This window comes from Lagenorhynchus albirostris, chromosome 11, assembly GCF_949774975.1.
Source record: "Lagenorhynchus albirostris chromosome 11, mLagAlb1.1, whole genome shotgun sequence".
NCBI classification, from domain to species: Eukaryota; Metazoa; Chordata; class Mammalia; order Artiodactyla; family Delphinidae; genus Lagenorhynchus; species Lagenorhynchus albirostris.
In genome coordinates, this window is record NC_083105.1 from 46,564,316 (window position 1) to 46,584,807 (window position 20,492).

At 41.6% G+C, this 20,492-nt stretch overlaps 1 protein-coding gene across 4 annotated transcripts in view; it reads left to right on the forward strand.

The window, feature by feature from the left end:
- Positions 1-20,492, forward strand: part of PTPRB (protein tyrosine phosphatase receptor type B) — a 112,807-nt gene that overhangs the window by 12,312 nt on the left and 80,003 nt on the right. For 3 of the 4 annotated variants that reach the window (XR_009543373.1, XM_060165336.1, XM_060165337.1), the window contains exon 4: positions 15,127-15,400. Coding sequence is in view for 3 of the 4 variants with exons in the window: in XM_060165336.1 (XP_060021319.1) it covers positions 15,127-15,400 (274 nt within the window). In the remaining variant the exon portion in view is untranslated. Of the gene's footprint in view, positions 1-14,624; positions 14,786-15,126; positions 15,401-20,492 lie in introns of those variants that run through there. The other variant, XM_060165338.1, reaches the window with a different exon arrangement.

The following is a 20,492-nucleotide window of genomic DNA, read 5'->3' on the forward strand; positions in this document are numbered from 1 at the left end:
CACATAGAGACAGAGACAGATACTAGTACAAAAAAAAACTGTGTCAAATAAGAAACATGCTGAATAAAAACTACAATAGAAACATATCTGCCTGAACACTAAAGCATTGTCTCTTAGCAAAAAGAATATTTCCCCATCTTTGCCCAAGTCGGACCATTGTGAAACAAAGACACAGAAAGCTCCCAGACATGGCCAGGCTCACTGCAATGAGTCAAGGACAGCCAGCCCTAGAGCTGCATACCAGTCCCAGGGGCCGACCCAGCACCGTGTTACAGAGCCCATGTGGTCCAGCCCTAGAGCTAGGTTTGCAGCCTTGGGCTGTGGCAACTACTCTGTAGGGTTTTCTGGTTTTTGATTTTTAGTATTTTTCTAAAGTGAAGTTCACTCTAAAGTTTACATGAGCTCCCAGATGGAGCACCAGAATGACTGCAGCCAAAGATCTCATGTTCCATTTTTTTCTTGAAGCTCAGGCAAAACCTTAACTATGTCCTCGGAAGCTGAATGTATAAAAGCTATGCTCTTTCCAAAGGCAGTTTCTAAAACCGCAGTTTTCCATGACTCTCATGCCTTAGGTGAGGCAACCCTGCTAGATCATCATTTGATTTAGTGCGAGCATTTACTTTATAACAGTCTGTTATAAACAGCTATAGTTAAATACTTTTAAAAGTAAAAATGGGTCACTTGGGAGGTAAAATCCCTGTCCTTTAAAAGTAATTTTGCAAGGTACTCTACCTCAACACCTAGAAGAGTATTAGAGAGGAATAAAATTGTTCAACTTAATCGCTTGGATTTGTGTAAAGAAAATCTTTGTGTGTCAGTTATTTTCTTTATCAGCTAGCTCCTGGTTTGGGAGGATTTTGGATTGACTTACTGTAGTTGGGCCATGAGTTGGAGTGGTCTGTTATCGGTGATGATAGGAAAAATCTGAATGTGAGCTTTTGGAGGGTAGGGACTGTAATTATTCAACTTTGTAGCTCCAGCACCTGAACATAATGCTTAATGCTTACTAAAGGTGTGTAGAAAGGAAAGGGAAAGAAAGGTGTAGAGTGGAATGGAGCAAAATGGAGTGGAACTGGAGAGTGAAATGGAATGGAATGGAGTGGAGTGAAATTAAGCAGAGGGGAGTGGAATGGAATGGGGAGAATGGGATGGAGTGCTAGGGTATTGAGTTGATTGAAGTGATATAGAAGTAGGTGGAATTGTTGAATACTTGGGTAACAAATGACACATCTACTGCAAATGTCCATCTACTGCCAAGGTGTGATGGTCATGCTGAGTAACCATGTTTTTTTATATTGCCTAAGTATTCGAAGTTTGTGTGTATCTAGTATTTAATATGTTTCTATTATCTAATACTGTGTGTGTGTGTATATATATATATATATATATATATATATATATATATAGTTTCATTCAGGGGCTAATTATTCAGTTCCTTTTTCTCCTTTCTAGTTTCCCCCATTTCATCTCTTAATCACCCTTCAACTGCCCCCCACCACCAAAAAGGAAAAAAAAAGTGTAAAAGAAAAAGGAGAAGGAAGCAATGATGACTGTCTAGTGACTTTGGAAAATGTTCATGCATCCAACAAATATTTCCTGACAACTTAACTAGTGTCAGAACAGAGTGGTTAAGAACTCGGGCTTTGAGGTCAAAGGTCTGACTGCCTCTTACTAGCTGGTGACCGGGTCTCAGTTTCCTCATCTATAAAATGAACCTCCAGCTCTTAGGGCTGTAGTGAGGGCCAGGAGAGACAATGCCTGTAAAACACTTACCGCAGTACCTGATCCTTAGTAAGCGCTTAAGAAGGAATAGCTGTTATTGCTATTTTTTACTGGGACACAAAGATGAATGACAAGTTGTTGCCCTGAAGGAACTCACCATCTGCTGAGGTGTTGAGGGAGATGGAGATTACACGGGCTTGTGTGGAATGCAAAAGAGAGGTTTCTGACTAGTGTGGAGGTTTTAGTAGGTGTGCAGTAGGTTAATGTCTTCTGGAGGAGGGAATATCTGAACTGAGCTTCACGGAGTATAGGAGTTAAACCAATGAGAGGTGGGGGAGTGGGGAGGGAGGGATGTGTAAGAGCTGAGATGGGACAGGATGGAAAGTTAGAAGTGATTTAAACTTTCACCTAAAATTAGTATTTTTTAAGAAATTTGGGAATTTTATCACTTCAATCCAATCACACATTCCATACTTGTTTTTTGAGCACCTACTATCTGCCAGACATTGTGGGGGATGTGAAAAATAAATAATAAAGATGGCGTTACAGAAGCACATAGAATCACTGAGTATAGGATCAGCAATCTGTTAAGACTGAATAAAGACTTAGTATAAGAGCTCTGTAATAATTCTCACACATACAGATACTGAACACATATCGATGAACATTTCCAACACATGTTTTGACATGCAGTCTTCATCCAGAAACAGACACTAGTTCCTACTTGTTATTTTAATCACTGACACTATTAGATTATCTGTCATTCCTTTTGTCCCCATACATATGCAGCCACTACGTAGCATTTAGCATACCTGACCTGAAAGAGAAATCGAGAGAAGAAAGAAAAAGAACTGAAATACTAAGACCTTTTACTTGGAAAGGCAATGTCATTACTACTAACTCACATTTATGAAGTGAGCAGTGTTCTCGATCCGCAAGCAAAGGATGAGTTAGGATTGGAACATAGGCTTGGGAATGGAGGGTGGGATATCACAATACACTTTCCATGAGAAAGTGGAATGTATTTGTGTTTTCCCTTCCATCAAGAGTTCTTTTGAGTTATGAGGAAGGACACATGAAGAGATGCTATACACCATTTGCAAAGAAGAGAATCTAGGGGATAAAAATAATAGCTAAAATTTGTGTGCCAGCAACTATGCTAAGCACCTTCGTATACTCTGGGAGGTGGGTACTTGTATGCATTTTCCATCACTGTGTAACAAACTACCCCAAAACTTAGTAGTTTAAAACAATGACAGCTTATTTTTCTCACGGTTTTGTTGGCGGGGGCAGGGAGCGAGGGCGTTCCTCCGCTGGTTTCACCTGGGCTCACCCTTGCGGTTGCATTCAGCGTCGAGCTAGAAGTTTCACAATAGCCTCTCTTGCATGGCTAGCAGTTGATGGTGGCTGCAGGCTTGGTTCTCCACCTGGCCTCTCATCCTCCACTCGACTATACCAGCTTCTTTACGTGACGGTTTCAGAAAGCTTTGCAAGAGAGGAAACATGGAAGCTACAAGCCCGTTGAGACCTAGGCTCTGTAACCACACATTACTTCTGCCACATTCTACCATAAGGTGGAGAAACAGACCCCGCTTCTTGATGGGAAGAGCTGCAAAGTCACATTGAAAAGGGGCATACGTATTGGGTGGGAGGAATCTGTGGTCATTAAACAATCTACCGTAGTATTTATTAATTGATTATGATTTTGTAGATGCCTAGTTTAAACTTAAAGAGGCAAGGACTCACCCAAGGTCAAATGATTAAAGAATAGCAGAGCAAGGAGGAGAGTACACATACACACACACACACACACACACACCCCCTGCACATCTAGTCACCTTATTCTCTTGCACAGAGCTCTTATTAATGAAGGTAAATGCCAAAAGGACATGATTTGGAATCCAGCATCACTCGTTAATGCTACTGCAAAGTTGTCCTAAGTTGACTCTCTTTGGAGCAGCATTTTCCCTACCTTTTTCCTTTTCCTTCTCTTTCGTCACATTGTCTTATGCCAGTTTGGAAGGTTGTGAACCTGACCCAGTACATGGCTTCAAAACTCTCCTTCTCTCAACCTGGACATGAATTAAATGAATCAATATGTATCATGTGCCTACAGTACTGCCTGGAAAAATAGTGTTTAATTAACATTAGCTACTACTGTTATTATTGTTACCATCACAGTATTATGTGGCAGTGTGTGTCTTTACAAGGACAAAGTTGGTGGAACAAGAAGCTTGTCTACAGTATGAGTCAGGAAATATCTAGCTCAGTGGTTCTCAAAGTATGGACCGAGATTCAGAAATTGTTAGAAATGCAACCACTTGGACCCTACCCTAGACCAACTGAATCAGAAACTCTGGCTGTAAGGCCCAGCAATCAGTGTTTTAACAAGCCCTCTAAGTCACACAGAGGTGTACTTTTAAATTCCAGAACCACTGATCGAGATAAATCTTGTCCTTCACCCACAATATCTGTCCCATGGACTTCTAAACGCCTTAGTTTCCCACCACTGACGGCACTTTTGTGCATGTGTCATGAGGGGGTAAGAGGGGGTGGTGACATAAAAGCTAAATAATCAAGTAGCAGAAATTAATGTATCTAATTCCAGCCTCCTGCCGTGACTTTGCAGAGTGTACAACATTGAAGGAATGGGGCCCAGGGTGGGTGAGTGGAGCCTGGGGAGATAGAGAACTGCTGCTAGACTCTAGGCTTTTTGTGTTCTAGAAAAAGGGGGTTCCAGGCACATGGTTCCACCGGGAATGCACGAGACTCTGTATTGGAACATCAGCTGGATTTCAGCACCTGTGCACGCCCTCAGCCAGGCATCCCTGCGTACTACATCCACAGAGATATCCTGTGTGCTTGTGCACAAGCCCAGTTGTAGATCAGGCCAGAGGCAGGTGTGAGAAATGTACCCTGCATGTATTAGCCATTCCCTATGGGCAAGGAGAGACAGTCAGGGCTGGAGGCAGCAGGAAGTCAATCTTTTGGGGACCTGAGCATGAGATACAAGGGGAAGAGTTAAATGTGCAGAAGTGTCCTCCAAAGGGAGGGAAGCCAGGCCTTGGAATTTTGTTTAGCATCAAAATCTGAGCAGCCTCCATTTATCATTTGAGCAGTGGACTCTCAAGAGAGGTCCAGTCTGGATCCCCTGTCAGCCATGTGACCTCGGGGGAGGCGGTTTGATAAAGCGGTAAAGAGCTAGGGCTCTCACGTCAGAGAAAGCTGGTGTAAATGCAAGTGGTGTCACCTACTAGTTACTCGTCATACTTGTTTCCTCTCTAAAATAAGGATAATTAAGGTACTCTATCTGCCTCATAAAACAGTTGTGAGGATTAAAATCTGATTAAGAAAAGTGCTTAGTGCCTTGGCTATACACGGTAAGTACTCAATAATGTTCGCAAGCAATACTAACTTCCTGTTGTTGTTTCATCACCCCTACCCTGCCTGCATCACAGGGTTGTTCTAAGAACCAGATGGACCAGCGTTATTATGTGAAACTGCTTTCAAAGGAATCAAGCCTTGAACATGCAGTAAAAATGTTACTGGCTGGTTCTGATTCTACTCAACATCCCTCAATCTGGTTTGAAGGCACACCCCCTTCTTCCCTTCCCCACCCTGCCCTGGCCTGGGCCCGGGAGACGGACCACATTTCCTCAGTTCATGAATAGCCATTGTGGTGCTGGTCTGAGTTTAACGGCTCTGTGCTTCCTTCCAGTTGGCCCTCAGAGACATCACAAACCAACGTGAGTCTCCAAATAAGTGCAGTGGCAAATGCAAAACACCTCCACCTCCTCCCACCCCAGAGCCCTTTATCGTGCTACTTAAACACAGGGGAGTCTCTCCACTGCCACCACCGCTCTGTGGCCAGAACTAAAGATGGGACAATATTCCCCTTCACTGAGACAAACACCTAGAAGGAGAAGTACAAAGATGTAGCAAAACAAAGCACCCCACACCATCTCCTAATGATTCCTCAGGACCAAGGGTAGTTCTTAGATTGTCCAGAGTGAATGGGATAAAAGACAAACAGACTTTTCTGAGACTGCCCCTAGTACAGGAAGTCCATTCTAGCAGGTACGATATTGCGGGAGGGATGTGTTCCTGAAGACCCTAATTTATAATTAGCATCATTCAAGTCTAATTCTGACAAAGGGCTGCAGTTCTCTCAGATGGCCCACTAATATGGATTACTAGGTGCCAACAGCATAATATGGTTTACAATTCGCTCGACCCTCTCTGGCTTTAAAATCTCAAGGATTTTTCTTTTCTTTCATTTTCTTTTAGTTATAGGGGATTTGCCTGACTCTCCATTTTGTGCACCAAAAGACTGGGTTCATATTTTGTCACAATATAAGTCATATGCCCATAAAATGCAACCATCAAACAGAATATGTGCATTGAAATGGGCTCTTTAACCTGCCAGTATTTCTCTGACACATGGGTTTCTCTCAGCAGATGAGGTCAAGCCCAGATGAGGGTTGATGCAGAGAGGAGAGAACATAGCAAAGGAGGGGAAATGAGATCGAAGGAGAAACCAGGATGTACAAATTGAGATAGGAAGTCTGTGGCTCTCAGCCCTGGTCTTACGTACATCAGAATCACCTGGGAAGCTTTTTGAAGATGCAGGTTCCAAAATTCTCCCTCAGACCTACTGAATCAGAATTTACTGACACAGGACATCAGCACCAGAGTGTAAAAATCTCCCCATTGATTCTAATGTGCAATTATGTTTATGATCCATTGGAGAATAATTGAATAGTCAACCTGTTAGAAAAAACCATTGAACACAAGAGAAGAGGAACAGTTCTGCTGGAGATGTATCTATAACTTGAATCTAATTATCAGGAAACATCAGACAAATGCAAATGGAGGAAAACACGTACCATAGAAATAACTAACCTGTATCATTCAAAAAAGTCAGTGTCATAAAAATCATTTTTAAAGGCTGATGAATTGTTCCAGATTATGGAAGATTAAGAGACTTGACAACTAAATATAACACAGGATCCTGGGTGGGCTCCTTAACAGACAAAAAACAACAACAACAAAAAATGCTAAAGGGACATGCTTGAGTCAACTGGCGAAGCTGAAATACGGGTTGTGGATTAAAGCATTGTATCAATTTTGCATTTCTTAAATTTGATATCTTTACTGAGATTACAAACTTAATTCAGAAGATATGCAGCCCACTCTGAAATGGTTTAGGTAAAAGTATCATATAGAGAGAGAAAGAGATGATAATAAAGCAAATGTGGGGGAATGCTCAAAGAAAAAAGATGAGTGGGTCTTGGTAAGGATATGTCGTAGCACTCCATATAATTTTCACCACTTATCTGTAAGTTTGAAATTATTTCCAAACAAAAAAGTTTAAAAAATAAAAAGAGTATTTTGCTTAAGGGCTTTTATAGGGTAGAATCCAAGGGATGCTCCTGTGTTAGGGGTAGACCAGTGGCTCAGACTTACAAAGACCTGTCCATCTTCTTCAAGGACCAGGAGGAGAGAGGGGGTGGATGGGGGGAGAGGAGAGCAAACACCGTGAGAAATGATGATGAATTTGCAAGAAAGAGCAGTAAATCCAAGGGTCAGAACTGGTGAATGAGCTGGATGATAAGTATGAAGATAAGATAAATAAACTCTGGAAAAGATTGCTAAGTACTTTAAATCCCTGTAATTTACCCCAGTTACATATTGGTTGTGCCCACGTATTCATTCCACTCACAGAATAACAGCTTTGAAAACCAGTTATGAAATACAGTGAAAAGTCACTGAAAGGGGAAATGCTATGAATTCCAGGGGCTGTCTTTGAAGGGAAGATCCTTTTCATCCTTCCCACCCTCTGGGGGAGCTGGCAACAGAATCCTACTAAAAAATCCAGATGAGATCACCACTAGGGTGATTTTTATTTGGAAAGTACACAGGAGGTACCTGTTTTTTCATCAAAGCTCTTCTGATCTGGATCTCTAATAGATCTGGGCCAATGAACACACACCACCAGTGTAGCTTTACCAGGTGCTTGCCCTTCATCTGTGTGTCTGTGAACATTTGTTGTTTGCTCCTCTTTGTGCAAGGCTGTACTTCCAGCCCAGGACAGCAAAGCTGTGGAGAGGATACCGCAGTAGATGCTTTGCTAAGAGTTTTGACCTTGGTGGCCTGAATCCAATGACCTCTGGATTATTCTAGAAGGATTTGGTCTTCCATGGAGTCAGAGGCTGCTTGGGCACTAGCCTATCCTAAGGCTTAGGTGCTAGGTATTATTGGATTCTGTGATGCTAAGGGTTACAGGTCTGCATTGGAGCAACTGAAGAATACAATTGCTTTTAAGATTCCCCAGTACTTAGCCATGTCCTTGTTTAGTGGTGAGCTGTGAATATTTACTGTCAATAGATGAACAGACATTGAGTCTCCACAACCTGGACATGTGGGAGAGATAACGAAGAGCCATGACTCCTTCCATCAAGAGGTTTCTAATCTAGCTGATGGTTTTATCATTATATTTTTGAAAAACATGGTAAGATCCTTTGATCTTCCACTTTGATCACTCTCAGCTTCAACAGTCAGGGGAGTCTGAGATGCGCTGTGTGGACAAGGTGGGCAGAATGCTGGCCCAGCATGCCTCCACCTTTTAATTTTTTTAATGAAAAGTGAAAAATCCAGATATTTTTCCCCTTTAAAATCTCCTGTTTTTCTCAACATTACCTGCTTATTCCATTTTTAGAAAACTATATTAAGATCACACTATAAAAGCCAGAAAAGGCGTATGTGCTGGTCAAATAGGGAGCCCTCTGTTTGCGAGCTCCAGTGAATTCACGTGAAATGATGTTCTAACGACATGATACACAGAAAAAAAGAAGACAGAATCTTTACCCTCCAATCATCACTGTCTAAGGGAGATGAGATGTGTGATCATTTCTTTTGTTTTTACTCTCCTTTCCCTTAAAGCCAATGTTAGCCATGTTTTGTTTATTTACTGTCCTAGGGCTTGGATGGTCACGAGAATCATGACCTTGCTCCTGAAACCAGAATGTATAGCAGTCTCGCCCATACAGGCAGCCCCACTGGCCGCATTAACGCCTTGATTCCGTTCGTGTGTGGGCCGACTCATTTCCGAGGGTGGGGTAGTAGCACCGGAAAAGTGGGAATGAAGATGCAGCAGAAGTGCTTGAGGTTGAAAAAGTGATTCGTTTACAGTCCCATCTGGTTTTAAGTCATTCGTCTGTGTACAGTTACAAAGCTCTGACAAGAGCTATGCAAAGTTCATTTCCTCCAGATTTAAAAAAAAAAAAAAAGTGGGGGAAGGGAAGAGGGTAAAAAATTGATGTAGAAAGAGAATACCAAGAAACCTTAGAGATGTGTCTGGGAGAGATGGTGGAGCTGCTGTTAGAGACACATCCAGCACTCCCACCCCTCCCTTCCAGGATTTAAAAAAATCCTGGCACTGCCGACAGAACAGCCGGTAAATGTCTTCTGTGCTGATCTCTTGAGGAATTTCTCTTGAGTATGGGATTGACAGCAATGGTAATTTATGATTATTTGGATGTTCTCAGAAAGACATTCTTGTCCGTGGACTTTGTCATTCTCTCTAGCATTGCTGGGTGCTCAGAATCCATGATTTATTGTTATTCATCTACTATTATTAGTACTAATAATCATACTATCTAGCATACTATCATCCTTTAGCCAGGGAGGTGCTATAAATATAACATGCACCTTCTCATTTTATCCGCCCCCTCATTAAACCACCCCCAAATGCCTGTATGATTTCCATTTTCCAGGAGAGCTATGACCTAGGAAGGTTACAACCTAGGAAGCTAGAAAGATTCCTTGAAATATAAATATCCCAAAACAGTATCTCTAAACACAAAAGTCACAGTCCTTTTTTAAAAATTGCTTATCAAAATTATCTTACCTTAAATTTTAATAAATCTCTTTTTAAATGCATGACACCGGCTGCAGGTTAAAAATCGTATTCACTTTTGCTGTAATGTACTATTGAAACAGTTTCAGGTTGAAACAGAGAAAAGGATTTTGCCATCTTGTAATTGTTTTTAACTGACACATTCCCTAATTGCTAGGCTTTCTTCTTTTTAAAAATATCTGGGGGTTGGGCTTCCCTGGTGGCACAGTGGTTGAGAGTCCACCTGCCGATGCAGGGGACACGGGTTCGTGCCCCGGTCCGGGAAGATCCCACATGCCGCGGAGCGGCTGGGCCCGTGAGCCATGGCCGCTGAGCCTGCGTGTCCGGAGCCTGTGCTCTGCAACGGGAGAGGCCACAACAGTGAGAGGCCTGCATACCGCAAAAATAAAAGAAAAAAAATGACAACTGGATCAGAGTTTAGAGTAGGGGATTGACAATCTAAGGCTTTTGTTTGGAATTTGGATAGCTCTTTTTCACCAACTAGAGCAGGAAGGCTTGTTAAATACACACACACACACACACACACACACACACACATACACAGGCACACACGCACACACACACATACAAACACAGGCACACACAGAGATTATTTGGCTCCAACAGAACATTTCAAATTCCTCAGGTTGTAGTAGGACCCTTAGATTTTATGTTTCTAGCAAGTTCTCAGATGATGCTGATACTAGCTTTTGAGAACCACTGTCCTAAAGGTTACTACCTCCTTCCCCTTTCTCCTTTTCCTCCCTTCATCTTCCCTCCCATTCATCTTTTCCCACCTCTTCCTCTTCAAAATCAATCTTCTCTTCTTCCTCTCTTTTATTCCTTTGCCCTTCCCTCTTTTATTCCTCTGCTCCATCCCTCCCTCCCTTTCAAGATGATATTTGAGGCATCCAGCAGGAACATGTCTAGAAGGACTTGTTTACAGTGTTTATTCAGATAATAATATTTATTGAGCAGCTACAAAGATTCACTCATTCAATCATTCATTCATTCATCTACTCACTCAACAAATATTTGTTGAAACTCCACTGTATGCCAAACTCTGTGCAAGAAGAGCAAGACAGACAAAGACTCTGCCCTAAAGGAATTCTCCATATGGCTAGGGAAGGCAGACTGTATACAAACATATAAATAACTGGATTATTATCAAGTGTCACTAATGTTCAGAATTAAATAAATGGGTTGCTGAGATGAAGATTGATAACAGCACACTTTTCCCCTGTGAGGTCAGAAAGGGCCTGGCCCCATGGGGATGTGTTTAAGCTGAGACCTAAAGATTGGGAGAAAGACAGATAAGCAGACCTCCTGGGCAGGAGTGGTCCAAGAAAAGGAAATGGCAGGCACAAAGGCCCTGGGGCAGGAAAGAGTCAGCTTCTTGGGGGTGTCTCCAAAACCTAAACCAGGGCCTGGCACACGGTAGGTGCTCAGTCAATATTTGCTGAATGAATGAGTAAATGAATTATTAGACCCAGGCCACTGGAGCATAGGAGGCAAGCAGGAGAGAGGCATGGAGTAAGCAGGGGCCAGGTCATGAAAGGCGTTTTAGGTCATGAGTGAGGATTTTGAATTAACCAATCAACTTTACCAATCCACTCTCCCTTCAGCCCCCAACCTTCTCTGCACCCAGCTCAAACCCTGATGTAAACTAACAGCTCTCAAAATGTGACCCTGGAACCCCTGATGATCGGTTGTATCATTCAACATGTATGTTCATGACATGATAAGAGCCATGCTTTCATCCATGAAATCATAATTAATGAATATATAAATTAGAACAATTATTCATTAATTGTTATGACTATTTGTTTAAAAGGCAGCTGTTTAACCAACGGTTTAACATTAGGCACTCATGTCTAACCAAAAGCAGTCCCACCCTTCCCCTGCAGTCTGGGAAAGGTTTCCTAGTGGCAAAGAGAAGAGGTTGTCCCCTGAAAAGTTACAGAGAGGCTGATTCCAAATTCCTGGAATGCAGTAACTTCTAAAGCAAATGTAGTATCATTACACAGGATAAATAGGTTCAAAAGAAGTTGAGGAATTCCAAACAAAGATGAGAACAAAGAATAAAATGAATCATCTTACTTGTACTTTGTACAGTAGTTTCAAATAAACTCCTCTAGGAAGAGATGTTATCTGGCAGCTTTTCCCAGTTTCTTACTGCCTTGAATCTATTACACATCTCTCTAATTTTTCATATTAATATAAGTGTTTTTAAAAGGTAAATCAGCTTTTAAAATGTAATCAGTAAAAACCTGAGTTTAAACTTTCTCTCCTTGTTTCGTAGTATATTCATTCCTATAGGTTATTTAGGACCCACTAATTAATTGGAAGCTTTGCTGTGAGCCTTAAGATTCTCCAAAAAAAGAACCAGCTGTTATATACCTTTGGGAAAGAAATATCTCTGACTCCCAGTCCTTTCCTTCACAGATTGCTATAATTCTTCATATACATTGGTATCAAAATAGATAAAAAGCACAAGACTCTAAATGTATATGTCTCTCTGATAGATCAAAAATTAAATAATTGTATTTGAAGAAATTGCTCCTTCTTTTTCTAATTCCTATCCCCAGGGTTATTATTAGCAGGTCACTGTTAATAACAGAATTTGGAAGCATCTGAAGAGTGTTATGAGCATATTTTGTTATTGCCTTGTTTGATTAGTCCTCTTCACATTTTGCCTTTTTGTTGCAGTTGCCTCTACTATAAGGCAGTATACTGCATTATAGTCAGACAGTGTATTGGATATCAAATACTATTTTAAAATTAACTGTCAAGGTATAGTAGGTTGGTAACATGTAGTTTAAAAAAAATATGTGAGAAACCTTGGAGAACTTGAAAAAGACAGGATTTATAGAAGATTTCTGCAAAGGACAGAGGGATATTTAGTGAATTTGGGAAGGAATGTTTCAAATCTGAGGGTCAATCTATGAGAAAAATGTAAAAACCTCTTTGGTTTTTGACAAAGAGAAGGATGGGCAGCAGAAGTTAGGTAAGTGGGACCTATGTGATGGATGAATTTGAAAGAGAGCAAACTGTGTGATTTGGATGCAACCTATCACTAGGCAAACTGACAATTGGACAGCACATTAAAGTTTGCAAAGGTGCTTTAACATATGTGATCTTATTCTTCATAACAGCTCTGGGAAGTATTTAGAGTAGATATTATTGCAGTTTTACAGACGAGGAGATCACATTGTCTTCTGAATATAGCCAGAAAAGAAAACGGTAATGTGAAAAAGGAATAAAGCTGAAAAAGACCCCTGTAAAGGCTGGAGGCAGCCTGTAGGATTGCAGTCTCTAAGGGGGGGAGAAGAGGAGTATCTCTGATGATGCCGGAAGGAATGCCAGGCTGTGAAAAGTCATTGAAGTTGGGGGCAAAATATGGAGGGCAAAAGTTCTTTGGTAAGACAAGTGACCTGGGCAGAGAAATAAGAAAGATTCCATTTTCCTAGAAATACACACGTGTTTTAGGTTTGAACTTCTTTGAGTGTCTGCTAACTTGAAAAAGAAATTTAAGATCTCTAGTCTGGCTGCAGATTAAAAGCCCATAGAATCTTCGAAGGAGTAGAAACTTCATCTTTTCATTAAAAAATTTTTTTAAAAACACAAGTTTTCTAAAAGAATTGAAATAATTTTCACTTTTTCGTTTTTTTCTGCTTTTCCTCCACGTAGGTACCTTTGATATAGCAGTCAATAATATAGCTTTATGTATAATCTATTTGAAAAAGAAAAGAATATGCCATCCTTCCCATTGATGTAGCTCAAATATTGTTTTGAAAAATCTCCTCTCTTCCGGCAGTTGTCAGGGATGACACCCAAAGAAAAGCAGTCAAACATTATTAAGGTTGTTGCAATATTTTCCTACTATCACCTATGACCAATTAAACATTTTTGTTCTTCGGTTATCAGGAACTCTTTTAAAATCCATTTTCAGATACATGATCACTCAGGTACTGAGGCAGTTGCTAAAAGTTAGCATAAAGTCAGTGCTAAAAACTAAGTGAATTTCACTTTCTTGTAATATGTGGGAAGCTGAGCCGTCAAGCGTATTTTCCACAAACGAGAGCTCGTATTGCTTTCTTATATTGCTTGGACAGTTATGGATGAAATGACTTTAACTACTGGATGGTCAGTGATGAAACTGCTTTGCTTGTGGGCTGGACGATTGGTGGTGATTATACTTGTTCTTGGTTAGCACCATGTGCGTAAGATTTAGGGAGGGCACAGACCTCTACACAAGAGAAAAGGGAAAGTGAATAGCAGGAAAAAATGAAGGTCAAGTTGACAATGGACACCATCCTTTCGGGGTCTTTCTCTCTTGATGGTGTCAGGGGGATACACGTTGGGACAAATGAATGCTTTGAGGTGAGAAGGGCAAAAGCACTCTAATAAAAGGCTTCAGGAAAGAGTGAAGCGACCTAGAGAAATCTGCTGTGGTCAAGTTTAATCCTGGGAAAAGAGGCCCTGGAGAAAGCAGATGAGGAAGATAGGGAGCGGCAGGCGCAGGGTGTGGAAGGAGGGAGGGGGCGGGGTGCGGAGATGGAAAGTGAGAGGGCGCAAGTCTTATTGCGGCTGAGACGGTGGTGTTGAGGACCACGGACTGGGAAAAAGTGAAAGTCGGGCGGGGAGGCGGAGAAGGAGGCAGAGCTCCGCAGACCCGGCCGGGACCCCCGGCGGGAGAGGCGGGGGCATCTTGGCCCGCCTCGGGCCCCCTTGGCAGCCTCAGGCGTTGGCTCCTCGGGGCTCCCTCCCTCGCCGGCGCATTGTTCCTTTGCCGGGAGACGAGGAAATTGCCTTTTGATTGCGGAAGTCCGCGGCCGGGGCTCGGGGCGAGGCAGCGCGGGTCAGAATGGCAGCGTGGGAAGGGCGGCGCGCTGCCGGCCCCCGCCGCCTCTCGCGTCCGCAGCCGGCCCGGGGCAGCAGCAACATCAGCGGCGGCGGCGGCGGCCCCCGCGCGTCGTCAGCCCGGAGGCCAGCGCTCTGCGCCCGCGGGGCGCGCTGAGCGCGCGCAACAAGTGGTCCCCGCTCCGCAGGCCGTCGGGGCCGCCCCGCGTCCCAGCCCAGCGGTCGAGTCAGGGGGAACCGCTGAGCGCCATGCGGAGCCATGGAGCCGGGCTGGCCCTGTGGACCGCGCTGAGCCTGCTGCAGGTGAGGGGCCCGAGAAGAGGTCCCCGCGGGCGGAATTTCTTCCTCTCCCTGGGGAAGAATGAGCCATCCTCTTCTGAGCCCCCAGCCAGACTGACAGCTCGTGCCACTGTCAAAGGCAACAAGCCACCTTCTCTTTCCAGCTGCTCCGGACAAAAAGCAGCTAGGGAGAAAGTGGCCACCCTCCTGGGCTGCGGGCCTCTTCTCTGGCTGGGGGGCCAAAGGATGGATGGGCTCAGGCTGGGGGCCAGGGGTGAGTGGAGCAGTTTGGGCAGCTTGCTACGGACTCGTCTCTGGGCAGGTCTAGACAGCGGGCTTCAGCTGTTGTTCTGCTTCCTTTTCAGACTGGACTGGGGGAGCCAGTGAGATGCAACTTCACCCTGACAGAGTCCAGGGTCTCCAGCCGGTCCGTGTCTCTCCAGTGGAGAACTTTGGCGTCACCCTGTAACTTTAGCCTCATCTGCAGCAGTGACACGTCGGGGGTCGCGTGCTGCCACCCCGTTAGGATAGACAACACCACCTATGGATGTAACCCCAAGGATTTACAAGCGGGAACCATCTATAATTTCAGTATTATGTCTCTGGATGGAGAAGAGAAAACTGTGGTCTTGCAAACAGGTAAAAAGTGACAGGTGCGGTTGGACGGCCAGGCCACTTCCGGCTGAGCCCTGCCTTTTCAAGCTGATGTTTCACTTGAGTTCCAGGCATACAAAATAATAATAATAATAAAGGTAAAAACACCTGTGAAGATAACTATTGACAAAGATTTCTAGTCTCCTCAGATCTGGCCAGAAGCAGCTTGGTTGACTTTCAGAGACTTCCTTAGTGCTGAAAACAGCGGACTAGCCACTTAAAACGGGGAGAGCAGCAAAGAGAAACTGTGGGCTGTGGAGGGAATTTGTTAAAGTGATGTGGTTTGAGCTTCCATCGCATTAAATTGTCAAGCCTTGGAATAATTTTAAGTAAATGTTTTTAGAATAAATAATGGAAGTGCAATGATTAGGGATATGACTTTCCTCAACTTAGTTTTATTTTTGGAACCAGGACATAAAATCATCAGGAATAGAGTCACTCTTAGGGGGAAATTAGAAAAGTCCCTTGAGATGAGGGTATGAAAGTTATTTTTTATCACTTGTGTAACTAAAACCACGCCAATATCACAGATCATCTTTTGGTTACTCTGCACCTTAAGTCAATCATTTTCTGTTCACTTTTGGTAAACCCTTCCATGCGTATGTGGTAAGAGTTTGTCTTTCCTGCCTCAGTTTTCTTATCTGTAAAATGAGAGTGGTAGACTTGGTCATTCAGGTCCAGGTTCCAACCAAGTGCCTACTTAGGTAGGGGCTGCAATGCATGTTACCTCATTAATCCCCAGAGCCACCCTCAGATGTGCTCGGAATTCTCTAATGACTTCGATGTTTTATGACTTCATTAGTCTTCCTTTTAACGTATTTGTTGCAATAGAGAAGCCTTACTTTCATGGAGAAAGTCAAATTTAACTGAAAAATTCCAGAAGTTAAATTTAGAAATGTGTCGTCCTTGCTATTCTTTCACATTCAACCTGAACAAAGATCACTTCTTTAGCTATAGTTCTTTGAAGAGGTGAGATAACAGTCCGTTATCAGGGCAGTTACAGTAAGGTCAGGAAATGTGACTAGGTCCTGGTAATAAGTCAATGAATTGTTCTCTTACTAATTAAGAATGCCCAATTACATCACTTGACTTACTTCAGAGGAATGTTAGATAATTTCTGAGATTTGCAGGAACTTGAATTGAAAAGAGACACCACTTGTTAAGAATGTGGTTGTGTTTTTACAGGGAATCAAAGAGAGACCGAAATCAACCACGTAATTAGAACATTTTTCAGGAGTTTAAGTGGCTGGGTTTTTAGTTATAAAGTTCTTGGTTTCTTGGTATGTGAAGATGTGAACACTCAGATTGCTAATAATGTGAAATTTATGACATAGAACTTCCAGATGTGTTCTTTACATTTGATAAGGTGTCTGTATTGAATGGGGCAGAATGATGTTTAAAAACAGGTGAGCCATCAGAAGCTTCTGGGAGAAAAGATGAAGACATTAAGCCAGAATACACTGATTTAGCCCAGAGGTTTTACTTTTTTGGAAAAAACACTGATGAAAAAGGACTCACTGTGGGTGTTACTAGTTAGAATATGTTTTGAGTTTAATTATGCATGTAGGTGTTTCAAGTCCAGAGACATTTGTGAAATGTAAGAAATGTTTGCATTTTATTGACTATGTTTAATTTAAAAAAGACTTAGTCAGCATGCCCAATTGTTAGTGTTCAGTGTCTTATCATTTTTCTTAAGGAGTTACTTTTTACAGTACCACAAATATACTTTTCACCACAAATTTTATGAGCTCCATGCCAAATGTGAAGAATGAAATTTGAGCAAAAGTGATGTTTGTATAATAATAATTTTTTCATACTTATTTGTGTGATGGTATAACCCTACTTGAGTTTCTCTCTCTCTCTCTCTCTCTCTCTATATATATATATATATATTTTTTTTTTTTTTTTTTTTTTTTTTTGGCGGTACGCGGGCCTCTCACTGTTGCGGCCTCTCCCGTTGCGGAGCACAGGCTCCGGACGCGCAGGCTCAGCGGCCATGGCTTACGGGCCTAGCCACTCCGCGGCATGTGGGATCTTCCCGGACCAGGGCACGAACCCGTGTCCCCTGCATCGGCAGGCGGACTCTCAACCACTGCGCCACCAGGGAAGCCCTCTCTATATTTTTAAAATAATTTTATTTAAATAAACTTTTTTAAGTTAAGATTTTTTTTTAATGTTTCAGGGAGAATATTTTTGGTTGGTATTTATTTTTTGTCAGCACTTTTTTTTTTTTTTTGCTTTCTATATTTTAAGGACATATCTGAGTTTTCTTTTAAGTTAAGAGAAAGTACTAGTATTCCTCTATATTAACTGCTAAGCTACAAAGATGAGTGTCACAAATCATATTTTACTGTTATTAAAGCAGGATCAACTAGTAGCATAATATTAAGTCTGAGATATAACTTCAAACCAAAAAAGTCATTCAAATGTGTTGTGCTTTTCTTATTCCATTATGCCTATCTTATCAGTATAGAGTAAAATAGAGTGAGAGCAAGGCATGATTTGGCTGGAGATACAACAGTTGCTTAGATTATCTCTGTAATCATTCTGTATCGTTCCAAGTGTGATTTGTCTGGTTGTTTACCCTGGTAAATTATCTAAAATAACATAATGTAGACATGACCTTAAAGATCAAAAATTTCAACTAAATCAGAACTATTTCAGCACCAATCAGTTTTCACTCCAGATTTAAAATCAGAATTGAAAAACCTATGTGGATTCAAGTTCAGTCCAGCAAACATTTATCAGGCATGGGTACTGCAGGGAGTTACACCAGGCAGTGATTGGTGAGCTTATAAAGATGACAAACAAAGCATGGTCTCTGCCCTTGTAGTCTTGTACAGAGGTGACAGAAGGTCAGGATGAAAGTGGTGACAGCTTTACCACTTCTTTCTTGGGTGAAGACCTTGCCCTGCCTCTCTCAGGTGTGTTCGGTCATAAATGGTCAATGCAACAACTGTAATAAATTGAAAGCCAAATTATTTAGTTGTGAATTCATCAGCAATAGATTATGAAGGTAACAGATATTGAAGACCTCAACACTTTTGTTAACACTGTGTCCTCAGAGTCTAGAGCAGAGGCTGCAAAGTGGCCCCTGGGGGTGTCTGGGTGTCTAAATAATAGACGTGCTTTGTTTGGCTCACATAATGTTTGTGAAAAATTCAGATTATTTCACCAGCATTGAGCAGAAAATTCACATAAATACCAGATGTATGGATTCTCTTAAAATACTGGAAGATCTGGCAAAACTCGGCCAGGCTGCCTAGAACTCTCTAGAGCTGAGTTGCGGTTTCTCTCTTTTCAGATACAAATTCACTGGAATCCCCCTGGACCACTTCATTTATTTCCTTACCTGAATGTATCCTAAGGACATTTGAGTTTGTTTAAATGAAACTGTAGAGTTTTCATTTAGAAATTTGGGGGGATTTTTATCTTCCCACCAATAAGAAGTAGTTTTTCAGTACCTAAAATGGCATCTAACCCATGGTAGGTGTTCAATAAATATTAACTGGATGGGTAGATGGATGAATGAATGGGGAGATGAATGGGTGGGTCTATGGATGAATAGGTAGATGATAACAGACAAATATTAGTAAATAAAATGAATATTTTAGTGGGAGAATGTATTTAAAAATATGATCTATTCTCCTTGGGTTATGGGTAAGTTGTGGAGCCCAGGGAAGAAGTCTAGTCATAGAGAACTTTACCTACAGGAAGAATACCTTAGTGGCATATGACTTCTTAGTCAGTTTCAGGTACTTATTAATCAGCCTAGAGCAAAAGGCAAAAAAAAAAAATTTAGCTCTTTATACATGGCTCCTTCCTCTGTCTTTAATTTAAAAAAATTTTAAGAGCTTTAATTACCAAATCACCATATCAGCTATTATTTCCACCTCAAAATGTTGCTTCTTGTATTGGTTTACCAGGGCTTCTGTAACAGAACACCACAGATAGGGTGGCTTAAACAGCAAATTTATTTTCTCACAGTTCTGGAGGCTAGAAGTCCCAGCTCAAGTTGTCAGCATGTTTCTTCTGAGGCTTCTCTGATTGGCTTGCAGATGACCACCTCACTATGTCCCCACATGGTCGTCCATCTGTGTTGTCTGTGTCTAATCTTCTCAGGACACCAGTCATATTGGATTGGGGCCCACCCTAAAGATCCCATTTTAACTCAGTTACCTCTTTAGAGGTCTTATCTCCAAATACAGTCACAGTTTGAAGTATTGGTGGTTAAGGCTTCAACATATGAACTTTAGAGGGATGCAGTTCAGTCCATAGCACTTACATGGCTTTAAACACAGGCCATTATTTCTCAATAATGTCTGGAAGCTACTGGCATTAAACTCTCTTGCAGAATTTGTTATAAAAGCATGTTCTTGGCTTCTACCTCATATATAATGAATTTAGAAAGAGTGGAGCCTAGGGTATCTGATTTTAAACAAATATCAAAGTCAATCAATGCACACTGAAGTTTAAGAGCTGTTGACATCGTTTTTCTATTATTCATTGGCATTAAGATTTTGGTACCATTCCTTTTTATGCCTGGTTAAATCTGTAATGCCTAGGAATATTTGTTGTCTTTCCCAGGAAGAAAATAATATTTTCTAATATTTGTCTTGTGCTTTTATAGTATGTAAAATACTTTCACCTACCTTGTTTAGTAGGTAAGAGTATAAAATATATATTATACTGACCATATATTGTTTAATTATAGCCACATGGCAATCCTGTGGAGGGAGTATCGTGAAGGCACAGGTGGTTAAGAGTTGAGTTCTGAAAGCAGCGGCCTCCATCACTTACCAACCAAGTTGCCTTGAACAAGTTCCTCACCTCTTTTAATCTATAAAATAGGGACAATAATAAAGACAATGCTCACTTCCTAGGGTCGTTTTGAGGTTTTAATTGATTCATACATAAATTCTAGAACACTTTTTGTCACATACTAAGTGTGTAGTAAGTTTCCTATTATTACTTTCAGATTGGAGATGAGATTGACATTCCTAAGAATTAACTAATCACAAATCCATAGAGCTAATAATATATGGTAGACCTAGACCTTGAACCCAGATTTACTGGC